At 34.5% G+C, this 22,963-nt stretch overlaps 1 protein-coding gene across 8 annotated transcripts in view; it reads left to right on the top strand.

Annotated features, from left to right (window-relative positions):
- Positions 1 to 22,963, top strand: part of Dap160 (dynamin associated protein 160) — a 149,795-nt gene that overhangs the window by 75,885 nt on the left and 50,947 nt on the right. For 5 of the 8 annotated variants that reach the window (XM_069815517.1, XM_069815513.1, XM_069815514.1 and 2 more), the window contains 3 exons: positions 10,332 to 10,460; positions 20,406 to 20,733; positions 22,218 to 22,382. In XM_069815517.1, coding sequence (XP_069671618.1) covers positions 10,332 to 10,460; positions 20,406 to 20,733; positions 22,218 to 22,382 — 622 coding nt within the window. The remainder of the gene's footprint in view (positions 1 to 10,331; positions 10,461 to 20,405; positions 20,734 to 22,217; positions 22,383 to 22,963) is intronic. The other 3 variants (XM_069815518.1, XM_069815516.1, XM_069815515.1) reach the window with 1 other exon arrangement.

The raw sequence follows: 22,963 nt of genomic DNA, 5'->3' as shown, positions 1-22,963 counted from the left end.
TTGAACTATTTTTTTAACATATTCCCCACCAGAATGTAGACATATATCTTACCATGGTATCAATTTTTGTATCCCTGTGTCGTAGAAGGCTGCTGCCTGAGATCAGAACCAGTGTGTGACAGCCGTCTGCACATCTCTGTTGATCCTACGTATGAGAAATGTCTCAGTTCCAGTTTGTAATTTGTTGAAAAATAGCTCAACAATTGCTATATCTGTTCCAATAAATCTTTCCATGAAATTGTGTTTTCTTTCTGTAAACGACCCCAGGGAAAGTTACTTTCTAGACAGGCCTCGTAATTGCGCTCAAGTGGCAAGATTTTCTATAAGCACTTGTTTCGACATAATTAACATGGTGGAAGAAAAAATTAACTTTTTTATCAGTCCTCATGAGAATGTTTGCTTATAAGTGTTAATTTTGAGGAAATCAGTTCCTAATGGTACCATGTAGCACATTATACAGTGCTAAAATAGGGATTATATTTTTAAATCTAAATTATGTAATAGAACGGTGGCTTCCTTTTTATATTCCTTAATAATATGAGCTTGGAAGGCCTTTTGAGTTCCATTATTTTTCTGCATCACTTTTACTTTCTCATTATAAGAAGTACAGTATAGAAAGAAAATATGAATTTACAGATTTTCGCGGAAACACATATTTTCAGCATCCGTGATACCAGAAAAGTGATTATGGGAATTCTGTCTGTTCAGCATTTCCTCTTAGCTATTAGATAGCTTTTGTTTTTATTCGATGTCTATGAGTTAATCTATAAACAATGCACATTAAATATAATAATTTTTAGTAGAAAATTAATGTGTTTTTATCTTAAATAAAGACACAGGATGATCCATTTCAAGCATCAGCAAACGATTTTATTCATGATGTCCTTTACATATAGAATTATTTTTACTTTTCGTTGCGAATTCAGTTAAGTTTGTACGCACTTCGACCAGAAGCAGTTAATGGAAGGCCACTTATTGTTAAAGAATTAAATATGTAGTTGTAAACCTATTTAGCAATAAAATACAGTAGAACCCCCATTATCCGTGATGATGAAGGGAGTAGAGTGAGCGGTTAATTGAAAAAATCGTATAATCCGTACCATAAAATATTTTCATAAATGAAGTGCATAATACATACAGTTTCGTAATTTCCTCCATGATGTGTTTGACATTGTAGATAGTGGATCAGAAGTCCACTAATTTAAGTCTGGTTGTCAATTATTAATTATTAAGGGCCAAGAAAATATCTTGTGATGGCTGTCTGTGGAAAGAGGACTAGTACAGATCTCGTGTTGTGGATTTACATACTTTATAGACTCTGTACTTGTTATTAAATCACTCACAGTTCTAACTCCTATCTCGTATTCTGATGCGAGACGAGTTACAATTTTCTTTTTCTCAAACTGCTCAATTGTTTTCACTTTTTTCGATACTTATCAAACACATTTTCTCTTGACAGTTGTGAAAGACATTTTGCATAAAAGTTACACAGTACGGCCACTGGAACAATAGGACAAGGACTGAATGATGGACAAGTTTGCTATAAATTGTGCAGAAGTTCTTGGTGTCATTTCTCTGAAAGCAGGTAGTGACTATGTTACAAGTTGGAGAAACACCAACAAGTAACTGTTTCTATTGGCAGCAGCGGCAGCAATACTGTGTAAGAGTAAAGGCTTCTAATAACACACACTATAGAAAAAATACGTACTGATGCAAGGTAATAGTACATGTTTCTTTTCTGCTGCTACTGCTGCAAAAAAAAAAAAAAAAGAGCAAAAGAAAGACAGTAGGATAAGCCGCTGATCAGTTGCTAGGATGACAGATAATCAAGGCTCTACTATATAAGAAAATATTAAGAGTTTTTGTCGTACTATTTAGTTCTATACCTAAGACTTTTAAGCAAAATTTCAATGGCGATTACACAATATGGTACATAATAAAAGAGGAGAGGATTGGAATATGTAATTTCTACCACTACATCATATGCATACGAGTGTGTACCTGATGGATACACCATACTTTGCGAAAGGTAGTCCATTTCATTATTAGTTATAAAGTTAAAAAAAATAACGTAAAATAATAGAGTGTACATTTTAAGTTAATACTGGTTTTTAAAATAAAGAACCTCATCTGAAGAAGAAAACTCCTCTCTGTTAGGTTGGTATACTAATCCAACTAAAAACAGGGGATCAATTAGGTTTTATATGTAAGGTGAACCATAAGTAATGTCATTAATTTCAGTGGGTAATTCTTTGAGATATTTCAAACAAAAAAGTCTAATGCAATTTTTATCAATTTTCCTTTCTTTTCGAGATAAAAATTGTTTCATATCAACATTTCATAGCGTGTTTTGGGAAAGCTATTGGTTGAAATCCCAATATGCTCAGTCAATTTAGTTATAATAATAAATTATTGAAAGAATTTTAGTTTTGTCCTTTAAATGTGCAGACATTTGATTCGAACAAACTTAGCATTTTAAAATTCCTTTTCAGAGCGAAAAGTTACATTTGTTCAGATCAAATTTCTGCACATTTAAAGGAAAAAACTACATTAATTTCACTGCTCTTTCAAATTGACTGAGCATATTGGGAATTCAGTTAATGGCTTCCTCAAAATACGCCGTGAAATGTTTCTTATAAAACAATTTTTATCTCAAAAAGGAACTGAAATGAGCAAAATTGTATTAAACTTTTTTGAATCTTTCGTACACTACTTTTAACACTTGAATATAAATAAGTGATTAAATGGCGATCTTACTCATGTTAATTATGTAAGCATGTGTGGCTCACAGCTGTTTCGGTGCTACTTGACATCATCCTCCCAGCGAAGTTGAGATGATGCCGAGACACAGAAGGCTCTGAGGATGGTGTCAAGTAGCACCGAAACAGCTGTAAGCCACACATGCTTACATAATTAACACGAGTAAGATCGCCATTTAATCAATTATTTAAACTTTTTTGTTTGAAATATCTCAAAGAATAATCCCCTGATATTAATGATAGATATCTGGAATGGAAAATTGTGAACTGAAAGGGAGGACATTTCCTCTACCCCTGGCCAATCATGAATGCATCACTGTTGGACCTGACAAATTCTTGAAACTATAGAATGTGTTCTTTTGGCATGTCTTGGCATGCTTCATACACTAATATACGTAATTCTTCACGTACAGATTTTAAAATAGCACTGATGTCTTTTATCAGAGTGCACACAATTTAATTTCCCTTGAATATAGATTGTCTTACATGTCTGCAGTGTGGAGAATCCTATGAAGTTTAATAAATAGGGTTATTTATATGAGTTGATGTTGTTGGTCTACTTTTGTAATTGTTAGCATTGGAGTGGATTATAAAATCGGTAGTCATTTTTTTAGTTCTCATTATCTCTGCGTAAAAGTATATAATTTAGAATCCTGATCTGTAAGTAGTATGGTTCATAGATTGGAATGCAGAATATGTTTTATATGTAGTGTACTAAAATGTCTTTGTGTATAACACATAGAGAACATTAATTTTTTTACACCAGGTGTGTAGATGGTAGAGAAATCATAACAAGGGATTCTGGCTCTCTGTCAACTCACTTGTAGATTCTGATTATGAAGCAACATGGTGATTCGATTCACTACAAACTAATGATGTAAAATATTACTAAATATATGCAATTAAAACTACTTAATTAAGAAATGAGATGCTGAAACTGTCAGTATTCTTGTTCCAAACATTCGCATCACTTCTTGTTGAGAAACAGAGTCTGTGTTTTCCTGGATTATATTTTTCAGTTCATACTATTCTCAATTTTCGCGACAGTTAACAAACTGTTAGCTAACATCCATCTGGAAATCGTTGGTGGAACCCATGTACGTGAAAGAATAACAACACAATATTGTTAACATTTTAGCATGTGTTAACAAACGTGTTAGTAAATTTTTTAATATTTGATGATGAAACCAATCCTTAAAAAATTCATTCTTAATACAGACTCACTGGGTCGCAGTTCTTGCAGGTCAGTAAATTTGTGAGGTTTAACTTGAGTACCTTTGTAGCAATTCACACAGAAGATATCTGTATCCTGAAAAATATTCTGCGATTTTTTACAGTAATTTTGCAAGCAATGTCCAATGTCATCCAAACTTTCCTCAGTGAGCACAATACATTGCCTTCGTTTCTTATCTGTAACACTTATTGTTTTGCAGAGTTTATTCACAAGGACATACAGATCATTTTACGACTTGGAATGTTATCATCTGGGAATCTTTTCTGAAGTAGTCAAACTACATGGGCCAAAATTAACGTGTAATTGTTGTACATAAACACTTGCTGGTGAAAAGCTATATCTATATACCATTTTATGCTGAAATTTAATAATGATCACATCAGTGCAACTGTGTCAATTTATACAACATGACTAACATGAGCTGAGCTGACCTTAGAAACCAGTGTTGTGTCATTGTAAGATCGGATAAAGTAGCTGTACAGGATAGGCATCCTTGGTCTGTGTGTTTTTTTACAAACATTAATTAGTTGTCACATGTCCCCCATCCGACAGTAGTGACGATGAATAATCAGCTGAACTACCCGGGAACTACACCTGACACTGTCCCTATTTTTCCTTTTATATCCACACAACTCAAATGGGCTGACAAGGCACCAGAAACCCAACTTTGAGTGCACACAAACTGTGTGACTTAAATTGTGGTTTTCTGTTAATGTACCTAGAGTGACGTATATATTATGCAAATCTGGCTTTCAGGTAAAGCTCCCTGTGAAATTGGGACGGTGTCAGGTGTAGTTCCTGGGTAGCTCAGTCGGTAGAGCATTCGTTTGCTAGCCGAAGGGTCCTGGGATCGATACCCGTCCCCAGAACAATTTTTCCCTTGAAATCATTCAAGTCTGCTTCACAGGGAGCTTTACCTAAACGCCAGATTTGCACGATGTATAATCAGTTCCTATCAGCTGTACTGTCCATTCACTGATGTTTTAGCTAGGAGGTGGGGAACACTATTCCCAGCAGGAAGAGTTTTAGCTAGTGGAAGTGGGTAGTGTTTACTTAGTCAAGCAAATCAGGGCCCTATCCTATACAGCCTATCCTGGTATAGTTACTTTATTCGAACCTTAGTCATTAGCAGTAGCAAGCTTACATAAGGAGAATCCATGAGTGAGTCAAGGGAGAATCAGAATGCCGTGTTGCAGTTTCTCTACTATTTCTTAACCTATTATTGGTAGTATGCACTACTTATAAACAGAAGTAAAATAATATAGACCTAATTATAGCATAGTTGTATGTAGTTTGCAGACATCTCCATCTTGCAAAAGAATATCAGAAAGTGGGGGGAGGGGATAAATTAAAATCTACAGCTCCTTAGTTCTCAAGTTTTGTGTTAATAGAACTTTAGTTTAATAATTATTAATAATCACTTTAAGAAAAAAGGGCGCTGTCTTCAAACTAGTCCCAGATCTGTACTGGAAAGTACAATTAGAATTCCAGTACAATGCAGTAGATAGCATCCACGATGGAATTTGGGGTATGGCGAATGGTGCATTCATTTATTGAGTATATCCTTCATTTGCGTAAAGTGTGCACAAGACAGACATGGCTGGTTATCAGTCTGAAAGCTGCCACGACTTCCTTTCTAAGTTTCCTCTTGTTGTTTCGTATAATTCTCGTATATTTTCCCATTTTCTCCCCTTTGCCAGAATTACTCACGCCCTTAGCTACACGTGCCTCCTGAGCGGTACTAAATGACTAACAGCACAATAGTGGCATCCCAACAATTAAAATTATTAATTAATAAATATCAGGCACTGCCGTAACTTAGGAGTTAACGACTCAATTTGTGATTTGATGTTGTGCTTTGACATGGGTACAAATTCTCCTTGGATGATTGTCTTGTTGGATCCTTTTTGACATATTCCAAGACTGTAAGATGAATGTCGGGTAACCCCACTGTGAATCCAGCCTCGTCTCGCGAAATACCATCTTGTTACCAGGGCTGGGCAAAATACTGACATCCAAGTATTTCAAATACAAATACAAAATACTTTTAAAAAATTAACCAAAATACATTTGTATTTAAAATACTCAAAATACATTTGTATTTCAAATACTCGATACAATATATAAAGAAGTAAGAATATTATTGAAAATCTAAAATATTATATTAACATTAAAAGTATTTTTATCTCCAAATTTTATATAAACACTGTAACTGAACATCCTTCCTTTTCCCAATCAGCAATGAAATTATGCATTAAATTAAGGGCTACGGCAATGGGTTTCAGAACTGCACGATATTCTTCAAGGTACTGAAACTCAACATCTTTGAAGGTTGGCAATCCCAGTTTTTCACATATACTGTTTATATCATGTTTGAATTATAATATTTGAGAGATTGAGTCATAAAGAGAATTCCATCGAGTTGGGCAAGGAAAGTTTAATGAATATTTCAAGACATCTGATATAATTTCCGAGGATTTGGGTCTCCTAGATGCATTCCATAATGTTGAACATTTAGCAAGTGTTGGGTGATGGATCCTTGATGCTTTTGGAGATTTCTTTATGGAATTAAGGAAATCAGTTGTGACAAGAAAACTAAGTGTATGGCTAGCACATCTGAAATGGGTAGGCAAATGAGACAAAAAATTCATTCTTCAAATCCAAATCCGAAACTTGAAGGACAAGAAGAAGAAGAAAGTATTTCGAGTATTTAAAATACAAAATACATCAATTTTATGTATTTAAATACAAAATACTTTCGAAAATTCTTACAAAATACAGAATACAAATGTATTTCAAATACTGCCCAGCCCTGTTTGTTACCACCATTTTTCATTTAAGCTAGATAACAACACAGTTGAGACAAAACCAAATGAGATAAATTCAATGTTTGTTGTTACATTTGTCAGTGATGATACAGTATAAAAGTGTGAATGTGTAGTAGTGTTATGTTCTTAACCTGTCACACACTAACTCCGTTTCATGTTACGAAGTCCTTAATTTTTTTAAACTAATTATGCAACCAAAAAAATATACCCATTAACTTGCTGATGATCAGGCTTCGAGACTTCGGACCCGATAGAGCAGTTCAGTGGGAAATCTGCATAACGGCATACTGAGTATAGTGGTAAAGCGTACAGTGGGTGGGGGTACTGTAGAATGAATGCCAACAAATACGCAAAGGAAAACGCTCTGGATTTGAAGGTTCTGACAAATAATTTGGTTTTCATACAAACCTCTTTTCAAACCGTGTCTGAAACTACTACACTGTTAGAAAAGTCAGAGCAAGAGAGCCGGAAGCCCTCAAATTAATTTAGGAAATGATGCAGAGAATTAATGAGACACCAAGTACACCGATTACTGAACGTGTAAAACAGAAGTGGAAATCAATTTTATGTAAAAATAACGGATATGGAACTTTATGTAAAATAAACTGCAAATTAGTGGACATAGAGTCACCCGAGAATACAGGATTGTCTCTTAGAGACTGCAATGATGTTAGGTTTTTTCGTTTTGCTCCTATCACGTCATGCGACGTAGAGCGCAGCTTTTCACAGTACAAACTTTGGCAGATAACCGAAAAGATTTACGTTTGAGACACTGAGAATGTATCTTGTAGTAGGTACATTGCAATTCGGTATTGTAACTGCACTTCCTAAAAACGACCAATAGGATAAATGAAGAAATTAAAATTGCTACATGTTTATTTCCACCAATAACACTGTGTATAATTAAACACAAATGCTTATAAAAGACAGGAGAATAAATGCTTTTCACATTCTTTTGACATTGTCATTGTGTAATTTATATTTATATTTAGTTTCAGAACGTACATATGTGTGTTTCCCCATACTACCGTACTCTACTCTAATTAGCAACATTGTTACCTCAACACATCTCTACCTACCTGCAGTCCACACCTGTGGAGTAATGGTCAGCGCGTCTGGCCGCGAAACCAGGTGGCCCGGGTTCGAATCCCGGTCGGAGCAAGTTACCTGGTTGAGGTTTTTTCCGGGGTTTTCCCTCAACCCAATATGAGCAAATGCTGGGTAACTTTGGTGCTGGACCCCGGACTCATTTCACCGGCATTATCACCTTCATATCATTCAGACGCTAAATAACCTAGATGTTGATACAGCGTCGTAAAATAATCCAATAAAAAAAAAAGAAACCTACCTGCAGCGAGTCAACAACCTATAGTGCATGCACAGTAAACTTATTGTATCGGGTCCAAAGTCTCGAAGCCTGCTGATGACACAATTTCTGCATTCTCTCTCCCTCTGCCTCTGTCTGCTCCTTCCCTCTCTCTGATACGAAATGTAAAGAGAACATGTTGTATTGAAAATAAGATATTTCTAGATCTTTGCTGAAATTTGCCTTCTCATAGCTTGTGGTACCAAATATAGGGTGAGCTGTAAGTAATGTCATTAATTCTGGTGGATGATTCCTTTAGTAAAGAGCAACAGAAAAGTAAAAATACCATTTTACTGTATTTTGAATAGTTTTCCAGAAAAATGTGCCTTTTAAAATATATGAATTGAGAGAGATTGTGCAACTCTGTGCAATCAGCAGGGAGTGCACATATGGCTCTGTTGCTCTGAACAACCCCTTCACCTGGCTTTTTATGAACAGGGAAGTTGAAGGTCATTGCCACGTACATTGTTTTTTAAACTCTTAAGAAAAAGAATACAGATCATATATTTTGTGTTTAATCTGTGTGAGAGAGCTGAGAATGTACACTGCTCATCTCACGTTAAATAAAATTTTGGAACATTTAAAATAAACTCTACAACGTAATATATATTATTTTAATGTACCGAAGTACATATGATATTTCCATGCAGATATTCTGCGTCATCGTACGATGAAAGAGTACTGAAACAGAGAAAAATTCTCTCCGGCGCCGGGATTTGAACCCGGGTTTTCAGCTCTACGTGCTGATGCTTTATCCACTAAGCCACACCGGATACCACCCCGGCATCGGACAGAATCGTCTCAGATTAAGCTCCAACTCTTGGGTTCCCTCTGAGACGATTCTGTCTGACGCCGGATTGGTATCCGGTGTGGCTTAGTGGATAAAGCATCAGCACGTAGAGCTGAAAACCCGGGTTCAAATCCCAGCGCCGGAGAGAATTTTTCTCCTTTCCATTACTCTTTCATTCTACAACGTAATTTTAATTACATATTCAGAAAATGCACACAATAAGATATGCTTACTTCAAAAATAAATTTAAAACATTAAGACATATTTCTTGTTAGTTGGGAGGCCGGAGGGAAAAGATCTTTGGGGAGGCTGAGACGTAGATGGGAGGATAATATTAACCTCTTACTGCATTCTGGGATAGATATGGCACATACTGGTTTTATATTCATATAATTTATAATATAAGCATATAATATTTCAAACTGCATACTGGGACAGATATGACACTGTCAAGAATTGGATTTGATCATATGTGACATCAATTGAGAAAGAAGAGATAATTTGTATAAACAAAAGCCGCCCTAAATAAGGGTTTGATAGATCAGCCGACTAATCAATTCATGAGGAATAATAATTAAAAAACAATTTTGTGACACTTGGAAAGAAAAAAAAAACATTTGAGATAAATGATAAGAAAACATAGTTAATCATTTACAATAAAAGTTTGTTGGGTACAAATGGGATGATTTTAACACATGAGATCCTATGGCATCAATCGTTGCATCAGAAATTTTAAATTGTTTAAGTTGATTTAAAGTTTCTCGTGGGATCGTGCCACGAGCACCGAACATGAGCCCAAAAACTGTCCAATGTGTGATGTGGTATTGTGCTCCAAGATGCTGACAACAAGGCTCATATATGACTTGTTTTTCACGACACACCTCTTGTGACTGTTGCTCATGCATCTCGAAACGGATTGTGGGATCAAGAATAACACCCTTATCCTTCTGCTGATCAATTATGATGATATCAGCACGTCTAGTAGAGCCATCAGAAGAGATGCAAGTTATTTGAATATTAAACTGGTGTCTGCAAGACTGTCCCATGCAGTAAGGGGTTAAAATGGATTTGAGGGAGGTGGGATATGACGATAGGGACTGGATTAATCTTGCTCAGGATAGGGATTGATGGCAGGATTACATAAGGGCGGCAATGAACCTCCGGGTTCCTTAAAAGCCAATTGTAAATAAGTGAGTAAGTTATGGCACAGGTTTTTACTAAAAAGAAATCACAAAATTGAGGTTATGTTTTTAAGAAGTCCTTAATGACTTCTACATCAAGATGTTGCATTGTTTTTGCGTGGTAGTGTCATGCTATTGCTTGAGTAACAGGGTGCCTCCTATTGTTGTGACAGAGAGACGCATATTCTGGCGGAGGGGATCCACATTACAGCAACAATCATACCAGTGATCTAGGTGGCTTGGATTTAACGCAGCATCGGATTAGCGAGGTTCTACTGTCTGATATATTCACGTTCAGTTATGTAAGAGTCAGTTTATCGAAAAATTACTCTATGCTTATGAAATATTTACCAGTATTTACAAGTAACAGATGTTCAATTAAAGAACACACACAATAGATAATTACTAAAATTTGACCATAATGATTTCTTGAATGTTTTTCTTACAAATATAAAATTAAAAATGAAATAGTGTAGACTAAATAGAAACATTAATATTATTATTATTATTATTATTATTATTATTATTATTATTATTATTATTATCATTATCATTACCATCATCATCGTCATCACTTATTATCACTATTAGTAATATCACTCATTATTATTATTATTATTATTATTATTATTATTATCATTATTATTATTATTATTATTATTATTATTATTATCATTATTATTATTATTATTATTATTATTATTATTATTATTATTATTATTATTATTATTATTATTATGAGTATTGTATGTCTCCAAAAGTTATTCTTCCAAGTCATTAAGTGTTATATACAGGATAGAAATTATATAACAGTGCAGATTAAGGGGGCCAATAGAGCCGTAAGTATTGTCATTAATTTCAGGGTGTTATTTTTGAGATAACTTATTTCAAACCATCAAATCCCATTGTGGAATCCTGGGAAACGAGAATGCAGATGCATTAGCAAAGAAGGGCAGCACTGCTACTTACAGACCCGTTACTAAATCTACATATTACTCTATGAAAAGATTTATTAAATCTACATATTTAGACTTCAACAAACAAAATTTGATAACACAATCTCAAGGGAAAAAATGTAACTCTCTGCATCATAATCCACAGTTAATTCCCGATTTACCACGAAAATCGTCTGTAGCTGCATTTAGATTGGCAACAGGCCATGATTGTTTGGCCAAACACCTGCATAGAATTGGAATATATCAGTCCCCTAACTGCCCATTATGCAATTCAAACCAAGAAATGGATTCGGAACACCTCAAAATCTGTGCTTCAGTGGCTAGTCATGATAATATCTTTGAAAAATATTGGAGTGCAAGAGGTCAAATGACTTTATTGTCAAACGCCTGGCATTAGAAAACAACTTATTTCAAACAAAAACGTTTAATACAATTTTGCTCGTTTTTGCTTCCTTTTCATAGCATGTTTCGAAAAAGCTATTGATTTAATTTCGAATATGCTCAGTCAATTTAAGAGAGCAATGTATTATGGTAAGATAATAAAAGATTGAAAGAATTTTAGTTTTGTCCTTTAAATGTGCAGAAATTGAATCCGAACAAAAGTAACATTGTAAAATTCCTTTGCCGAACGAAAAGTTACATTTTTTTGTATAAAATTTCTACACATTTAAGAGACAAAACTAAAATTCTTTCAATAATTTATCATCATATTACAGTAGCGTGCAAATTAATCCGAACACGATATATTTTTACATTTTCTGTCATTGTTGGCCTCACAGCTGCTCATACCGCTTTAATTGACATCTGTAGTACGTGTAATTCCATTGTTGAAGGTCTGTCATTATTATTTTTACAATATGTGACATTTTGCCTGTCGTTTTGTACTTATAAGCATTTCAGTTGTGTTGAAGATTTAATACTGCAATCCTGTGTACATTCTGTCGTCTTCACAAATGGATACAACTCCACGAAAACGGTCTAAAATTATAACATTAGCAGAGAATTCTTCTATGACACAGAGGCAAATTGCTGCAGAATGTCACATCGGTTTGGCTACTGTTAATTCGATCATAAAACGATACAGGGAGACTGGATCCATCACACCCCAGAAAAAAGGAAACTGTGGCCGGAAAAGGAAGACTTCACCTGCAGATGATCGTTTAATTGTCAGGAAAAGTAAATTAAATCCTAGACTAACTGCTGTCGACTTAACCCGCGAGTTAATGGCTACCACTGGGGCAAATATTCATGTCACAACATTGCGGCGTAGGCTTTTGGAAGCTGGACGAAGGGCTCGTAAGCCTATTAAGAAGCAACTGCTAACCCCTGTTATGGGCAAAAAACGCTTAATGTGGGCAAAATTACATCAACACTGGACAGTGAATGACTGGAAGAATGTACTTTTTTCTGATGAGTCTCATTTCGAGGTCCATGGCCACCGTGTTTCTTACGTACGGAAAGGATCTGAAAAAGTAACAGCAGCTCATCTCCAACAAACACCCAAATACCCCCCTAAAGTAATGTTTTGGGGTTGTTTTACACATGAAGGGCCTGGAGCATTAATACCTATCAAGGGAATGATGAATTCTGACAAATATATTCACTTATTGGAAACCAGAATCGTACCCCCGCTGCAAAAATCATTTCCGGATGGCAGAGGTGTGTTCCAACAAGACCTGGCACCATGCCATACGTCTCGAAAAACTACAGAATTCTTCAACAAGAAGAATATTCAGGTACTCCCCTGGCCAGGCAACTCACTCGACATCAACCCCATTGAGAACTTTGCAAAAGAATGCAAAAAATGGATTGTTCTACAAAGGAGAAGTTGATTTCTGCCCTCATTGGTGTATGGTTTCGCGATGAAGAAATGAAGAATATTTGTGGGAAATTAGTGGAATCCATGCCAAATCGTCTCAGAGCTGTTATTAGGAACAAGGGAGGCCACATAGATTACTGAGGTATGTCTTAGATCCTTTTTTTATCCCGTTTGAGTGTTTTTGCATAAGTAATTACGTTGTTCGGATTAATTTGCACGCTACTGTACATTGCGTCCATGCCTGTGGAGTAACGGTTAGCACGTCTGGCTGCGAAACCAGGTGGCCTGAGTTCGATTCCCGGTTGGGGCAAGTTACCTGGTTGAGGTTTTTTCTGGGGTTTTCCCTCATTCCAATATGAGCAAATGCTGGGTAACTTTCAGTGTTGGACCCTGGACTGATTTCACCGGCATTATCATCTTCATCTCATTCAGACGCTAAATAACCTAAGCTGTTGATAAAGGGTCGTAAAATAACCTACTAAAATAAATATTACATTGCTCTCTTAAATTGACTGAGCATATTGGGAATTAAACCATTGACTTTCCCAGAATATGCTATGAAATATTTCAAATAAAACAATTTTTATCTCAAAAGGGAAGCAGAAACGAGCAAAATTGTACTAAATGTTTTTATTTGAAATATCTCGAAGATTAATCCCATGAAGTTAATGACAGTACTTACAGTTCATCCTTTATATTAAAACAAATAAGCCTATAATACATTTTGTAAATAAGTGTATCATTAATAAGAAAATTAGGCTGAAAGTTTGTATAGTTTGGCAACAGCGCATCACTGGCTCACCTACGAATACACACACGAACCCAGGCTTGAAAAGTAGCATTCTGTCCTTTAGTCACTGTAGCAGGGTTGCGAGACTTGATATATGTTAATCTCTCTACTTAAATGCAAGAACACTGTCCATTTTATTGAAAAACTGCAAAGAAATAAATTTTAATCATTCCATATCAGTTTCTCTAAAAAACAGAATCCTCTATATGGTGTTTATCAAGTAAAACTGTGTTAACGTTTAGGGGAAAATGATTTCTTTCTGAGAAAAGTATTCATTTGGAACTAATATAGTATTCTAATTTCTTGTTGTGCTCTAACCAAGGAATAATCTGTTAAAATTTGCACAGTTATATTACTTCCACTCTGTATAGACTTAAATCTCCACTCAAAAATAGAGAGAGTTTAAAGAGGTCGAAAAATTACTGTGACTGACAATTAAGAGATATAGCAGAACTAACCACAAGTGCTAGATTAATTTTTAAAAAATAAACAAGATGTGATGTAAGTATCACAGATTGCAAATATTTACCACTTGACGCTTCTTTTAGTGGAGTCTACCTGCTTATAAAAGGTGGTATTGAGCTCTGGGTCAGGTCTCAATAAAGAGAGATTAATTTGTCTCTCAGTTTTGATACATGATGAATGCTGTTTATTTGTAGGCAGAGAATAATTTATTACCCTGAAAATAAGAGGAATAATTGAAGCAGCGTTTCACACTTTTTATTAATCATAATCATAATCATTTATTACATCCACTGATCATATACATGATATGGGACATGTCATATTTACAACTAATAATTAATTACATAATATACATAAAAGTAATAACTATAATTAAATGCAACACAAATTCAAATATACAAAACTTGGAACTTGATTGAAGAAAACTACAGGTCAGTCAATTTCGGCTTTAAGTCCCGTTTGTAGTATGTCTTGAAGTCAGGAGTCAATTTCAACCATCGTGTCTTTCATGAGAAGACATCCTTCTCGAAGTCAGGATCTGGAAAAGAGGAAGTAAAATTTTTTGAAGTAAGGCATTCTTTTTCTATTCAGTTATGACAATTTTCAATAAATTCGTTAATACTGTAAAAGCAGTTTTTGATTTAAATTTTATAAAGAGCTTTTTTAAATTTCTGATGCCAGATATTTCTTTAAGATAATTTGGTAGGCTATTGTACCGTACATAAGAAGACCAGCATGAATGACACTGTTTTTATATAGAGTTGTGTTAAAATTTTCAATAAAAATATTATCTTTATTTCTTGTATTGTGCTGGTGTGTGTCTGAATTTGTAGGAAAGCTATGCAAATTATATTTGATAAAATTTAAGGTTTCATAAATATAAGTACAGGGTAATGGCAAGATATGTAATTTTTTTAAGAATGGTCTGCAGCTGGTAGTTTGAGACACTTGAACTATGGCTCTAATGGCTCTCTTTTGTAGTTTAAATATTTGGATTGCATTGGGCGAATTACCCCAAAAGATTATACCATACGTTAGGATAGAGTGAAAGTATACAAAGTACAATGTGCGAGCAGATTAAAATATTAATCTTGTTCAACTCTTTCGCAGTCATTTTACAATACTCCAGTGATATCTATTAGTTTCCATCACTATTTGTTAATCTGCATTGTACATTATGTAAAACGTTGAAAGATTCACTGATATATTCACTATTTAATTACTTACGATAATTGAATCAGATGATTTTTCACCGTGGCATAATGTGTACTAATTCATTTCATTTGTTATTGGTTCTTGAAATGAAAAACTTGCATTTCTTGCCTCATGTTATAATTTCAACGAGTTGTCAGCAACTTTTTGCACAGTTTCCCTTAATATGATTGGTTTCATATCAATTGAAAAAAATATATACTGTAATGAGAAAGTACATGAATATTACTTTGTACCATTTATTGGAGTGCTTCAATGACTAAGATAATTACGAAAACAACGTAAGAATTAATGAGATTTTTATAAAGCACTGAACATGAAAACGTGTTTGCTTCTTTGAAATTGTTGTTCAGTAATGTGAAGTATGTTTGCACAAATATCAGTGCTTAAGCAGAATTTTTCCATCTGTAATGTGTAAATGTCTTGAAAAGTTGGAAGTACTTGATGTTTATAGAAGATTTACTCTGTGATGTTAATGCATATAGGAGAAAAATTAACATTACGGAGGTAATTCTCTGCATGCATAAAAAATGAATGTGATGTTCTTTTAAAGGCATCTGCTATATGAAGAGTGCATGTATGAATAGAATATTAGTTATCTGTAAAAGTAAAAATGAAGTGTGATGGATAAAGTCAGGCTGCACATTGTTTTTGTGATGTTTGCATTAAAATGTTCTATCAAATTTTAAGCCTTGCTTCTGACTTTTTACTTCACTTGCTACAAGGAAACGATTTCGAGGTTTTCACGAAAGTACATGCCTTAATCTTTGGTACAGGAGGGGATTTGTGAAAGGGATCATTGACATTATAAAATTCAAAGAATATGCATTATAAATAGGTAATAATTCATCAACTTCACAAAGAGGTGTTCAGATGAAATTTTAAGCAAAGTCATAGCAGTAATTTTTATTGAGTCCAAGTGATTAAGTCGAATGTAGTTTCGATTCTTGACAGGGAAGTGAAAATTTTTCTTCATGCCTCTAGAACTGGAGGCATCTCTTGTCGTGTTTACCCTATGTTGTTTAAGTGGTAGCTTTGCGTCGTGTTAACCACATGACTAGAGAGTTCCGCTGTTTGAGAATGTACAGTTTGAAGATCAACGAGTAGATGTAAGGATGAAATAGTGAAAGAATGCCTGGAGATGGGTGTTGACAACTTGGAAGATCTGGCCATGGGCAGAACAGAGTGTAGGTACTGCTTGAAATCTTTGTGGAGTTGACACGCTCAATAATTGATTATCTATCGGAATTTTTGTGTAAAAACACTGTAAAATAAAGATGCATAAATCATAAAATAAGACTGATTTATATAATAATCCGATCGAAATGATACTCCTGACTTACATTGCTGTATGCCCTAGTTTCCATTTGCTAGTCCAAGCATACCAAAGAAAAGTTTGCCAAGGCTAAAATTCGTCTCAGTTTAGGGAAAATGCATTTTATTATACTTAAAAATTACTAATTTCGTTATGAAAAGAATTCATAATATCGTATCATTTCATGCATTTTATTATACTTGAAAATTACTAATTTTTCTGTGAAAGGAGTTCAATCGTATCATTTCATGCATTTTATTATACTTAAAAATTACTAATTTCGCTATACTTAAAAATTACTAATTTTGCTATGAAAGGAGTTCATAATATCGTATAATTTCATGCATTTTATTATACTTAAAAATTACTAATTTTGCTATGAAAGGAGTTCATAATATCGTATAATTTCATGCATTTTATTATACTTAAAAATTACTAATTTTGCTATGAAAGGAGTTCATAATATCGTATAATTTCATTCATTTTATTATACTTAAAAATTACTAATTTTGCTATGAAAGGAGTTCATAATATCGTATCAGTTCATGCATTTTATTATACTTGAAAATTACTAATTTTTCTGTGAAAGGAGTTCAATCGTATCATTTCATGCATTTTATTATACTTAAAAATTACTAATTTTGCTATGAAAGGAGTTCATAATATCGTATAATTTCATGCATTTTATTATACTTAAAAATTACTAATTTTGCTATGAAAGGAGTTCATAATATCGTATAATTTCATGCATTTTATTATACTTAAAAATTACTAATTTTGCTATGAAAGGAGTTCATAATATCGTATAATTTCATTCATTTTATTATACTTAAAAATTACTAATTTTGCTATGAAAGGAGTTCATAATATCGTATCATTTCATGCATTTTATTATACTTGAAAATTACTAATTTTTCTGTGAAAGGAGTTCATAATATCGTATCATTTCATGCATTTTATTATACTTAAAAATTACTAATTTTGCTATGAAAGGAGTTCATAATATCGTATCATTTCATGCATTTTATTATACTTGAAAATTACTAATTTTTCTGTGAAAGGAGTTCAATCGTATCATTTCATGCATTTTATTATACTTCAAAATTACTAATTTCGCTATACTTAAAAATTACTAATTTTGCTATGAAAGGAGTTTATAATATCGTATAATTTCATTCATTTTATTATACTTAAAAATTACTAATTTTGCTATGAAAGGAGTTCATAATATCGTATAATTTCATGCATTTTATTATACTTAAAAATTACTAATTTTGCTATGAAAGGAGTTCATAATATCGTATAATTGCATGCATTTTATTATACTTAAAAATTACTAATTTTGCTATGAAAAGAGTTAATAATATCGTATGTTGTGGGTCTTTCATTGTTCCATGATGAATAACTACACTCCAACATTACACGAAAGGTATGTGACATAAAAGAAAGTGAAACTGAAAGAATGGACATTCTTTTGTAAACCATTAGGCCTATACACATTAATATATGGAACAGATAAAATAACTGCCAGCTCTGAAACAAAAACAAACCTTGATCTGCTTTGAAACTGTCACGAAATTGTACTGAAATTTGTTCATAGGGAGTAAGGTAGGTATATTAATAAAAGTGGTGAACACAGAGAAAAATAACCAAGTTAAGCAAACGGAAATACAGAATATCTTCATATAAATATCAATTCGAAGTGACTTCTTTTTCATTAAAAGAAGATTATTAAGTACTTATGAAGTAGCTTTGGTTTGCTTTATTTTTACATGTTTTTCTATTAATGACTAATTACAAATTTTAACAGGTTAATTTGATATTTGAGCCACCAGTGTAGCTCATTCAGTTGAGGTACTTGCTTGCTGATCTGGAGTTGCACTCAGGCATCGGTTCGATTCCCGCTTGGGTTGATCACCTGGTTGGGTTTTTTCAGAGGTTTTCCCCAATTGCAAGGCAAATGCCAGGCAACCCCATAGCATATCCTCGGCCTCATCTTGTCATATACCATCTTGCTATAACCAATCCCATCGACGCTAAATAACTTGGTAGTTGATAAAGCTTAATTAAATAACCAAATAGTAAAAGATTTGCAAATCAAGCTTTCAAGTATAACTCCCTGTAAAGTTAATTTGAATAATTTCGAGGGAAAAATTGTTCCGGGGCCGGGTATCGAACCCGGGACCTTTGGTTAAACGTACCAACGCTCTACCAACTGAGCTACCCGGGAACTCTACCAGACACCGATCCAATTTTTCCCTCTATAGCCACAGACCTCAAAGTGGGCTGACAAACGTCAAGAAACCAACACTGAGTGCACACTTACTCTGCGTGACTTAAATTATGGTTTTATGTTAACGAACAGTGACGTGTATTATGCAAATCAAGCATAAAACCACAATTTAAGTCACACAGAGTTAGTGTGCACTCAATGTTGGTTTCTTGACGGTTGTCAGCCCACTTTGAGGTCTGTGGATATAGAGGGAAAAATTGGATCGGTGTCTGGTAGAGTTCCCGGGTAGCTCAGTTGGTAGAGCGTTGGTACGTTTAACCAAATGTCCCGGGTTCGATACCCGGCCCCGGAACAATTTTTCCCTCGAAATTATCCAGAAAAAGATTTGATATTTGGTAATTTTCTGTACTCATACGAGCCCTTCGTGTGAATAGGAATATCTAGTTTTTGAAAACCACAGATTCGCAAAATACGGGTTTTCAGCTGACAAAGGAAAAATTTTATGTTTTCTAAGTCAAAATGTAAGTTTAAACTCGCTGAATTTCGTGTATACCATACGCGAAATTTTTATTTTTAGCATGAATTTATTGGAAACCAGTGTTTCCTCAAGAGAAATTTTTATGTATTTATTTTTTTACGAAATTTTAATTTAAAGTGCCCGAAGGACAAAACTTTGAATTTAATATTCAACCCATTTCAATACGAAATTTTGAATGTAATATTCAAAATTGATTTTGAGTGACTTTATTGTTAAATATAAAATAGAAATAGCCTGAATGTTTCATGGTGCCCACTAGTTTATATTATTCAGACACAGAATAGGAGACTGTTCCACAAATTTTTATACACAACATGTAAGTGCCCATAGAAAGCTGTAAGTTTTGTTAAAATATACAAAGATCTCCAAGATTCCCTTGATATTACAGACCTCTAGTCTTCGTAGGGGTATATTATGAAGTATTTTGCACAATGAGAGTCAAATAGTTGTATTTTTTAAATGTGGAATAACATCGAATTCATGTTTTTTTTTTTTTTGTGCGAAATGACACCGAAATTAAGCAAACTTTTATACCGAAATTTAAGATTTTTATTTGCCATAAAATAGGAGCTCTACATATAATGTTTTTAAAGCCTTAGACTTTTATATCTTCGATCCTAATTTATCTACTTCGCTGTTTTGCTCAGAATTAAAATAATAAATTCTGCATTACCTTTTAATTATTGTGGAATGTGGAAGAAACTAAATTAATCGTTGATACTAAATCAATATAAGCCTATGCTGGTTGGTCTTTAATTTTTAATTGCGCTTTACTATGAAGTTTGCCAGCTTTTGCTCTTATGAAGTGGGCTTTGCTTTGATTTTTGTGGCTGAATATGCGAGAATTTTTATGAATACATTTCTTGTTATTTCTCCAGCAACCGATAGTGAGTAATGAGACGGTGGTACCATCTTGCAGGGTAAGGGCAAAAAGCCTGAGATTGCTACTGTTATTGCACCGTACCAAGCCACGAGCGCTGAACAACTGGATCTTCAACGAGGTCAGCTGATCATGATACGTAAAAAGACGAGCACTGGATGGTGGGAAGGCGAACTTCAGGCGAAGGGCAAGAAAAGACAAATAGGATGGTTTCCTGCTTCATATGTCAAATTGTTGGGGTCCAGTGGCAGCAACCGTAGCACCCCTGTGTCTCACAAACACCAGGAGGAGCCACAGCCACCACAGCAGCAGCAGCAGCAACAACAAGAGGTGCTCCAGAAGCCTGCTGTGACAGAGGCCACTATTGGTGAGTAGCTTTTGTATGAGGACTTCAGAAATCAACTTCTGATTGGCTACAAAAAACACAAACCATGTTACAAACTATTTATTGCCTGGGGAACGTTCCTGGATAGTGACACTATTTTTCAACATAGTCGCCATATAAATTCAAGCACTTGTCATAGCGTGGGACTAGCTTGTGTATTCCTTCTTCATAAAAGAATGCCGCGTGTGTACTCAGCCAGGTTTTCACTCTGTCCGTGAGCTCCTCATTGTCATTGGGGCGCTGAGTGGCTAACCAGTTCTTCATCTTGGGGAAGAGGTGGTAGTCGTTGGGCGCCAAGTCTGGACTGTAGGGGGAATGTTCGAAAGTTTCCCATCTGTACTAGTCATTGTGGTATACCTGGAAACGAGAAAGTCAATAATATTCAAAACAGGCAACATATTTGCAACCAAGACCTCTTCAAGTGATATCTCTGTCCAGTGCTTTTGCTTCAGTAAAATCTCATTTTACAAACCTATTACCGGTTGTTCTGTATGGCTGTGAAACTTGGACTCTCACTTTGAGAGAGGAACATAGGTTAAGGGTGTTTGAGAATAAGGTGCTTAGGAAAATACTTGGGGAAGTTACAGGAGAATGGAGAAAGTTACACAACGCAGAGCTGCATGCATTGTATTCTTCACCTGACATAATTAAGAACATTAAATCCAGACGTTTGAGATGGGCAGGGCATGTAGCACGTATGGACGAATCCAGAAATGCATATAGAGTGTTAGTTGGGTGGCCAGAGGGGAAAAGACCTTTGGGGAGGCCGAGACGTAGATGGGAAGATAATATTAAAATGGATTTGAGGGAGGTGGGATATGACGATAGAGACTGGATTAATATTGCTCAGGATAGGGACCAATGGTGGGCTTATGTGAGGGTGGCAATGAACCTCCGGGTTTCTTAGAAGCCAGTAAGTAAGTATGGATCAACAATTGGCTGTCTTCTGACAAAGGGAAAATTTTACAGTCTGTACAAAAGAAACCGAATGACCTGGAAATGTACAAAAACTTGCCCAGACTTGTTCAAACATTTTTAACAAGAGCCAGAACAGGTCACATTGTCACTCAATTGCACCTAAACCAATTTCACATTTCTGATAATCCTACTTGTTTGTGGTGTAATAATCATGATGAAGATCTGAAACACATTCTTCTAAACTGTGCATCCATAAACCACAAAAAAAAGTAAATTGAAATCATCAGTACCAGTTGCAGAAGACACAGTCCTGCAGTATATATTGACTACACCCCAACTCTGGCTACTAGCAACAGGCATCTATAATGAACACCGATCAAAAAACCCCTCATTTCTCGTGAATAACAACAATGAATAGACTACAGTGGACTATAGTGGACTTTATGTTGTCAACCAACAGCTGGGTACATTAAGAAGATTGATTGAATTTTCTGTAATTAAGTTTTAATTTCCATATTTATGAATTAGTGGTGTGATTATGTTTGCAGAGAAAGTGGTGGCTCTTTACTCATATGCAGCCCTGAATGAAGATGAACTTAGTTTTGAAAAGGATGATATTATCACATTGTTGGCGCGAGAGGAGACCTCTTGGTGGCGGGGAGAGCTGAATGGTGTGTCCGGCCTTTTTCCCAGCAATTATGTCGCACCCTTGTGTGAGTAACAATTTTCACTTCTATTGTGCCTACTTGTACTGTCTCATTATTATTATTATTATTATTATTATTATTATTATTATTATTATTAATTTATGTAATTCAGGAGGCAAGGATCTCACAAGTCCATATATCCATAAGCTAAAACTAAAACTACGTTCAGGTGGGCCATGGTTAGAGTATCTCCCTAACATGCATACTTTGATTCGATAGTGCTTCAGTATTATTTAATAAACAATTTTTTGCTTTAAAATATTCGCTCTTGACTTTATTAAGTTACGAAATGTATACAGAAAGATAGTTTTTTTAATTAACTCATATCTGGTACGTTGATCAGGAATAGTGATGATTGATATTGTAATTTAGATTATTATGCAATATATAGTGGACGTTTTTAAACACCAAATTTTTATAAATATTGATATTTAATTTTTTTTAATTGTAGGAATGTGTGAGCACATCTTGCCTACTGGCTGTGGACCCACTTTCGACCACCTACCGAATGATCAGTTGCAACTCGATAAGAAGGAAGATTAATATAGGAATATTTATTAGATATATATGTATATAAATCGATGCTC

This window comes from Periplaneta americana, chromosome 17 (genome assembly GCF_040183065.1).
Source record: "Periplaneta americana isolate PAMFEO1 chromosome 17, P.americana_PAMFEO1_priV1, whole genome shotgun sequence".
Taxonomy (NCBI): domain Eukaryota; kingdom Metazoa; phylum Arthropoda; class Insecta; order Blattodea; family Blattidae; genus Periplaneta; species Periplaneta americana.
The sequence above is the reverse complement of the archived record's forward strand: the minus strand, read 5'-3'. Positions and strand labels throughout refer to the sequence as shown.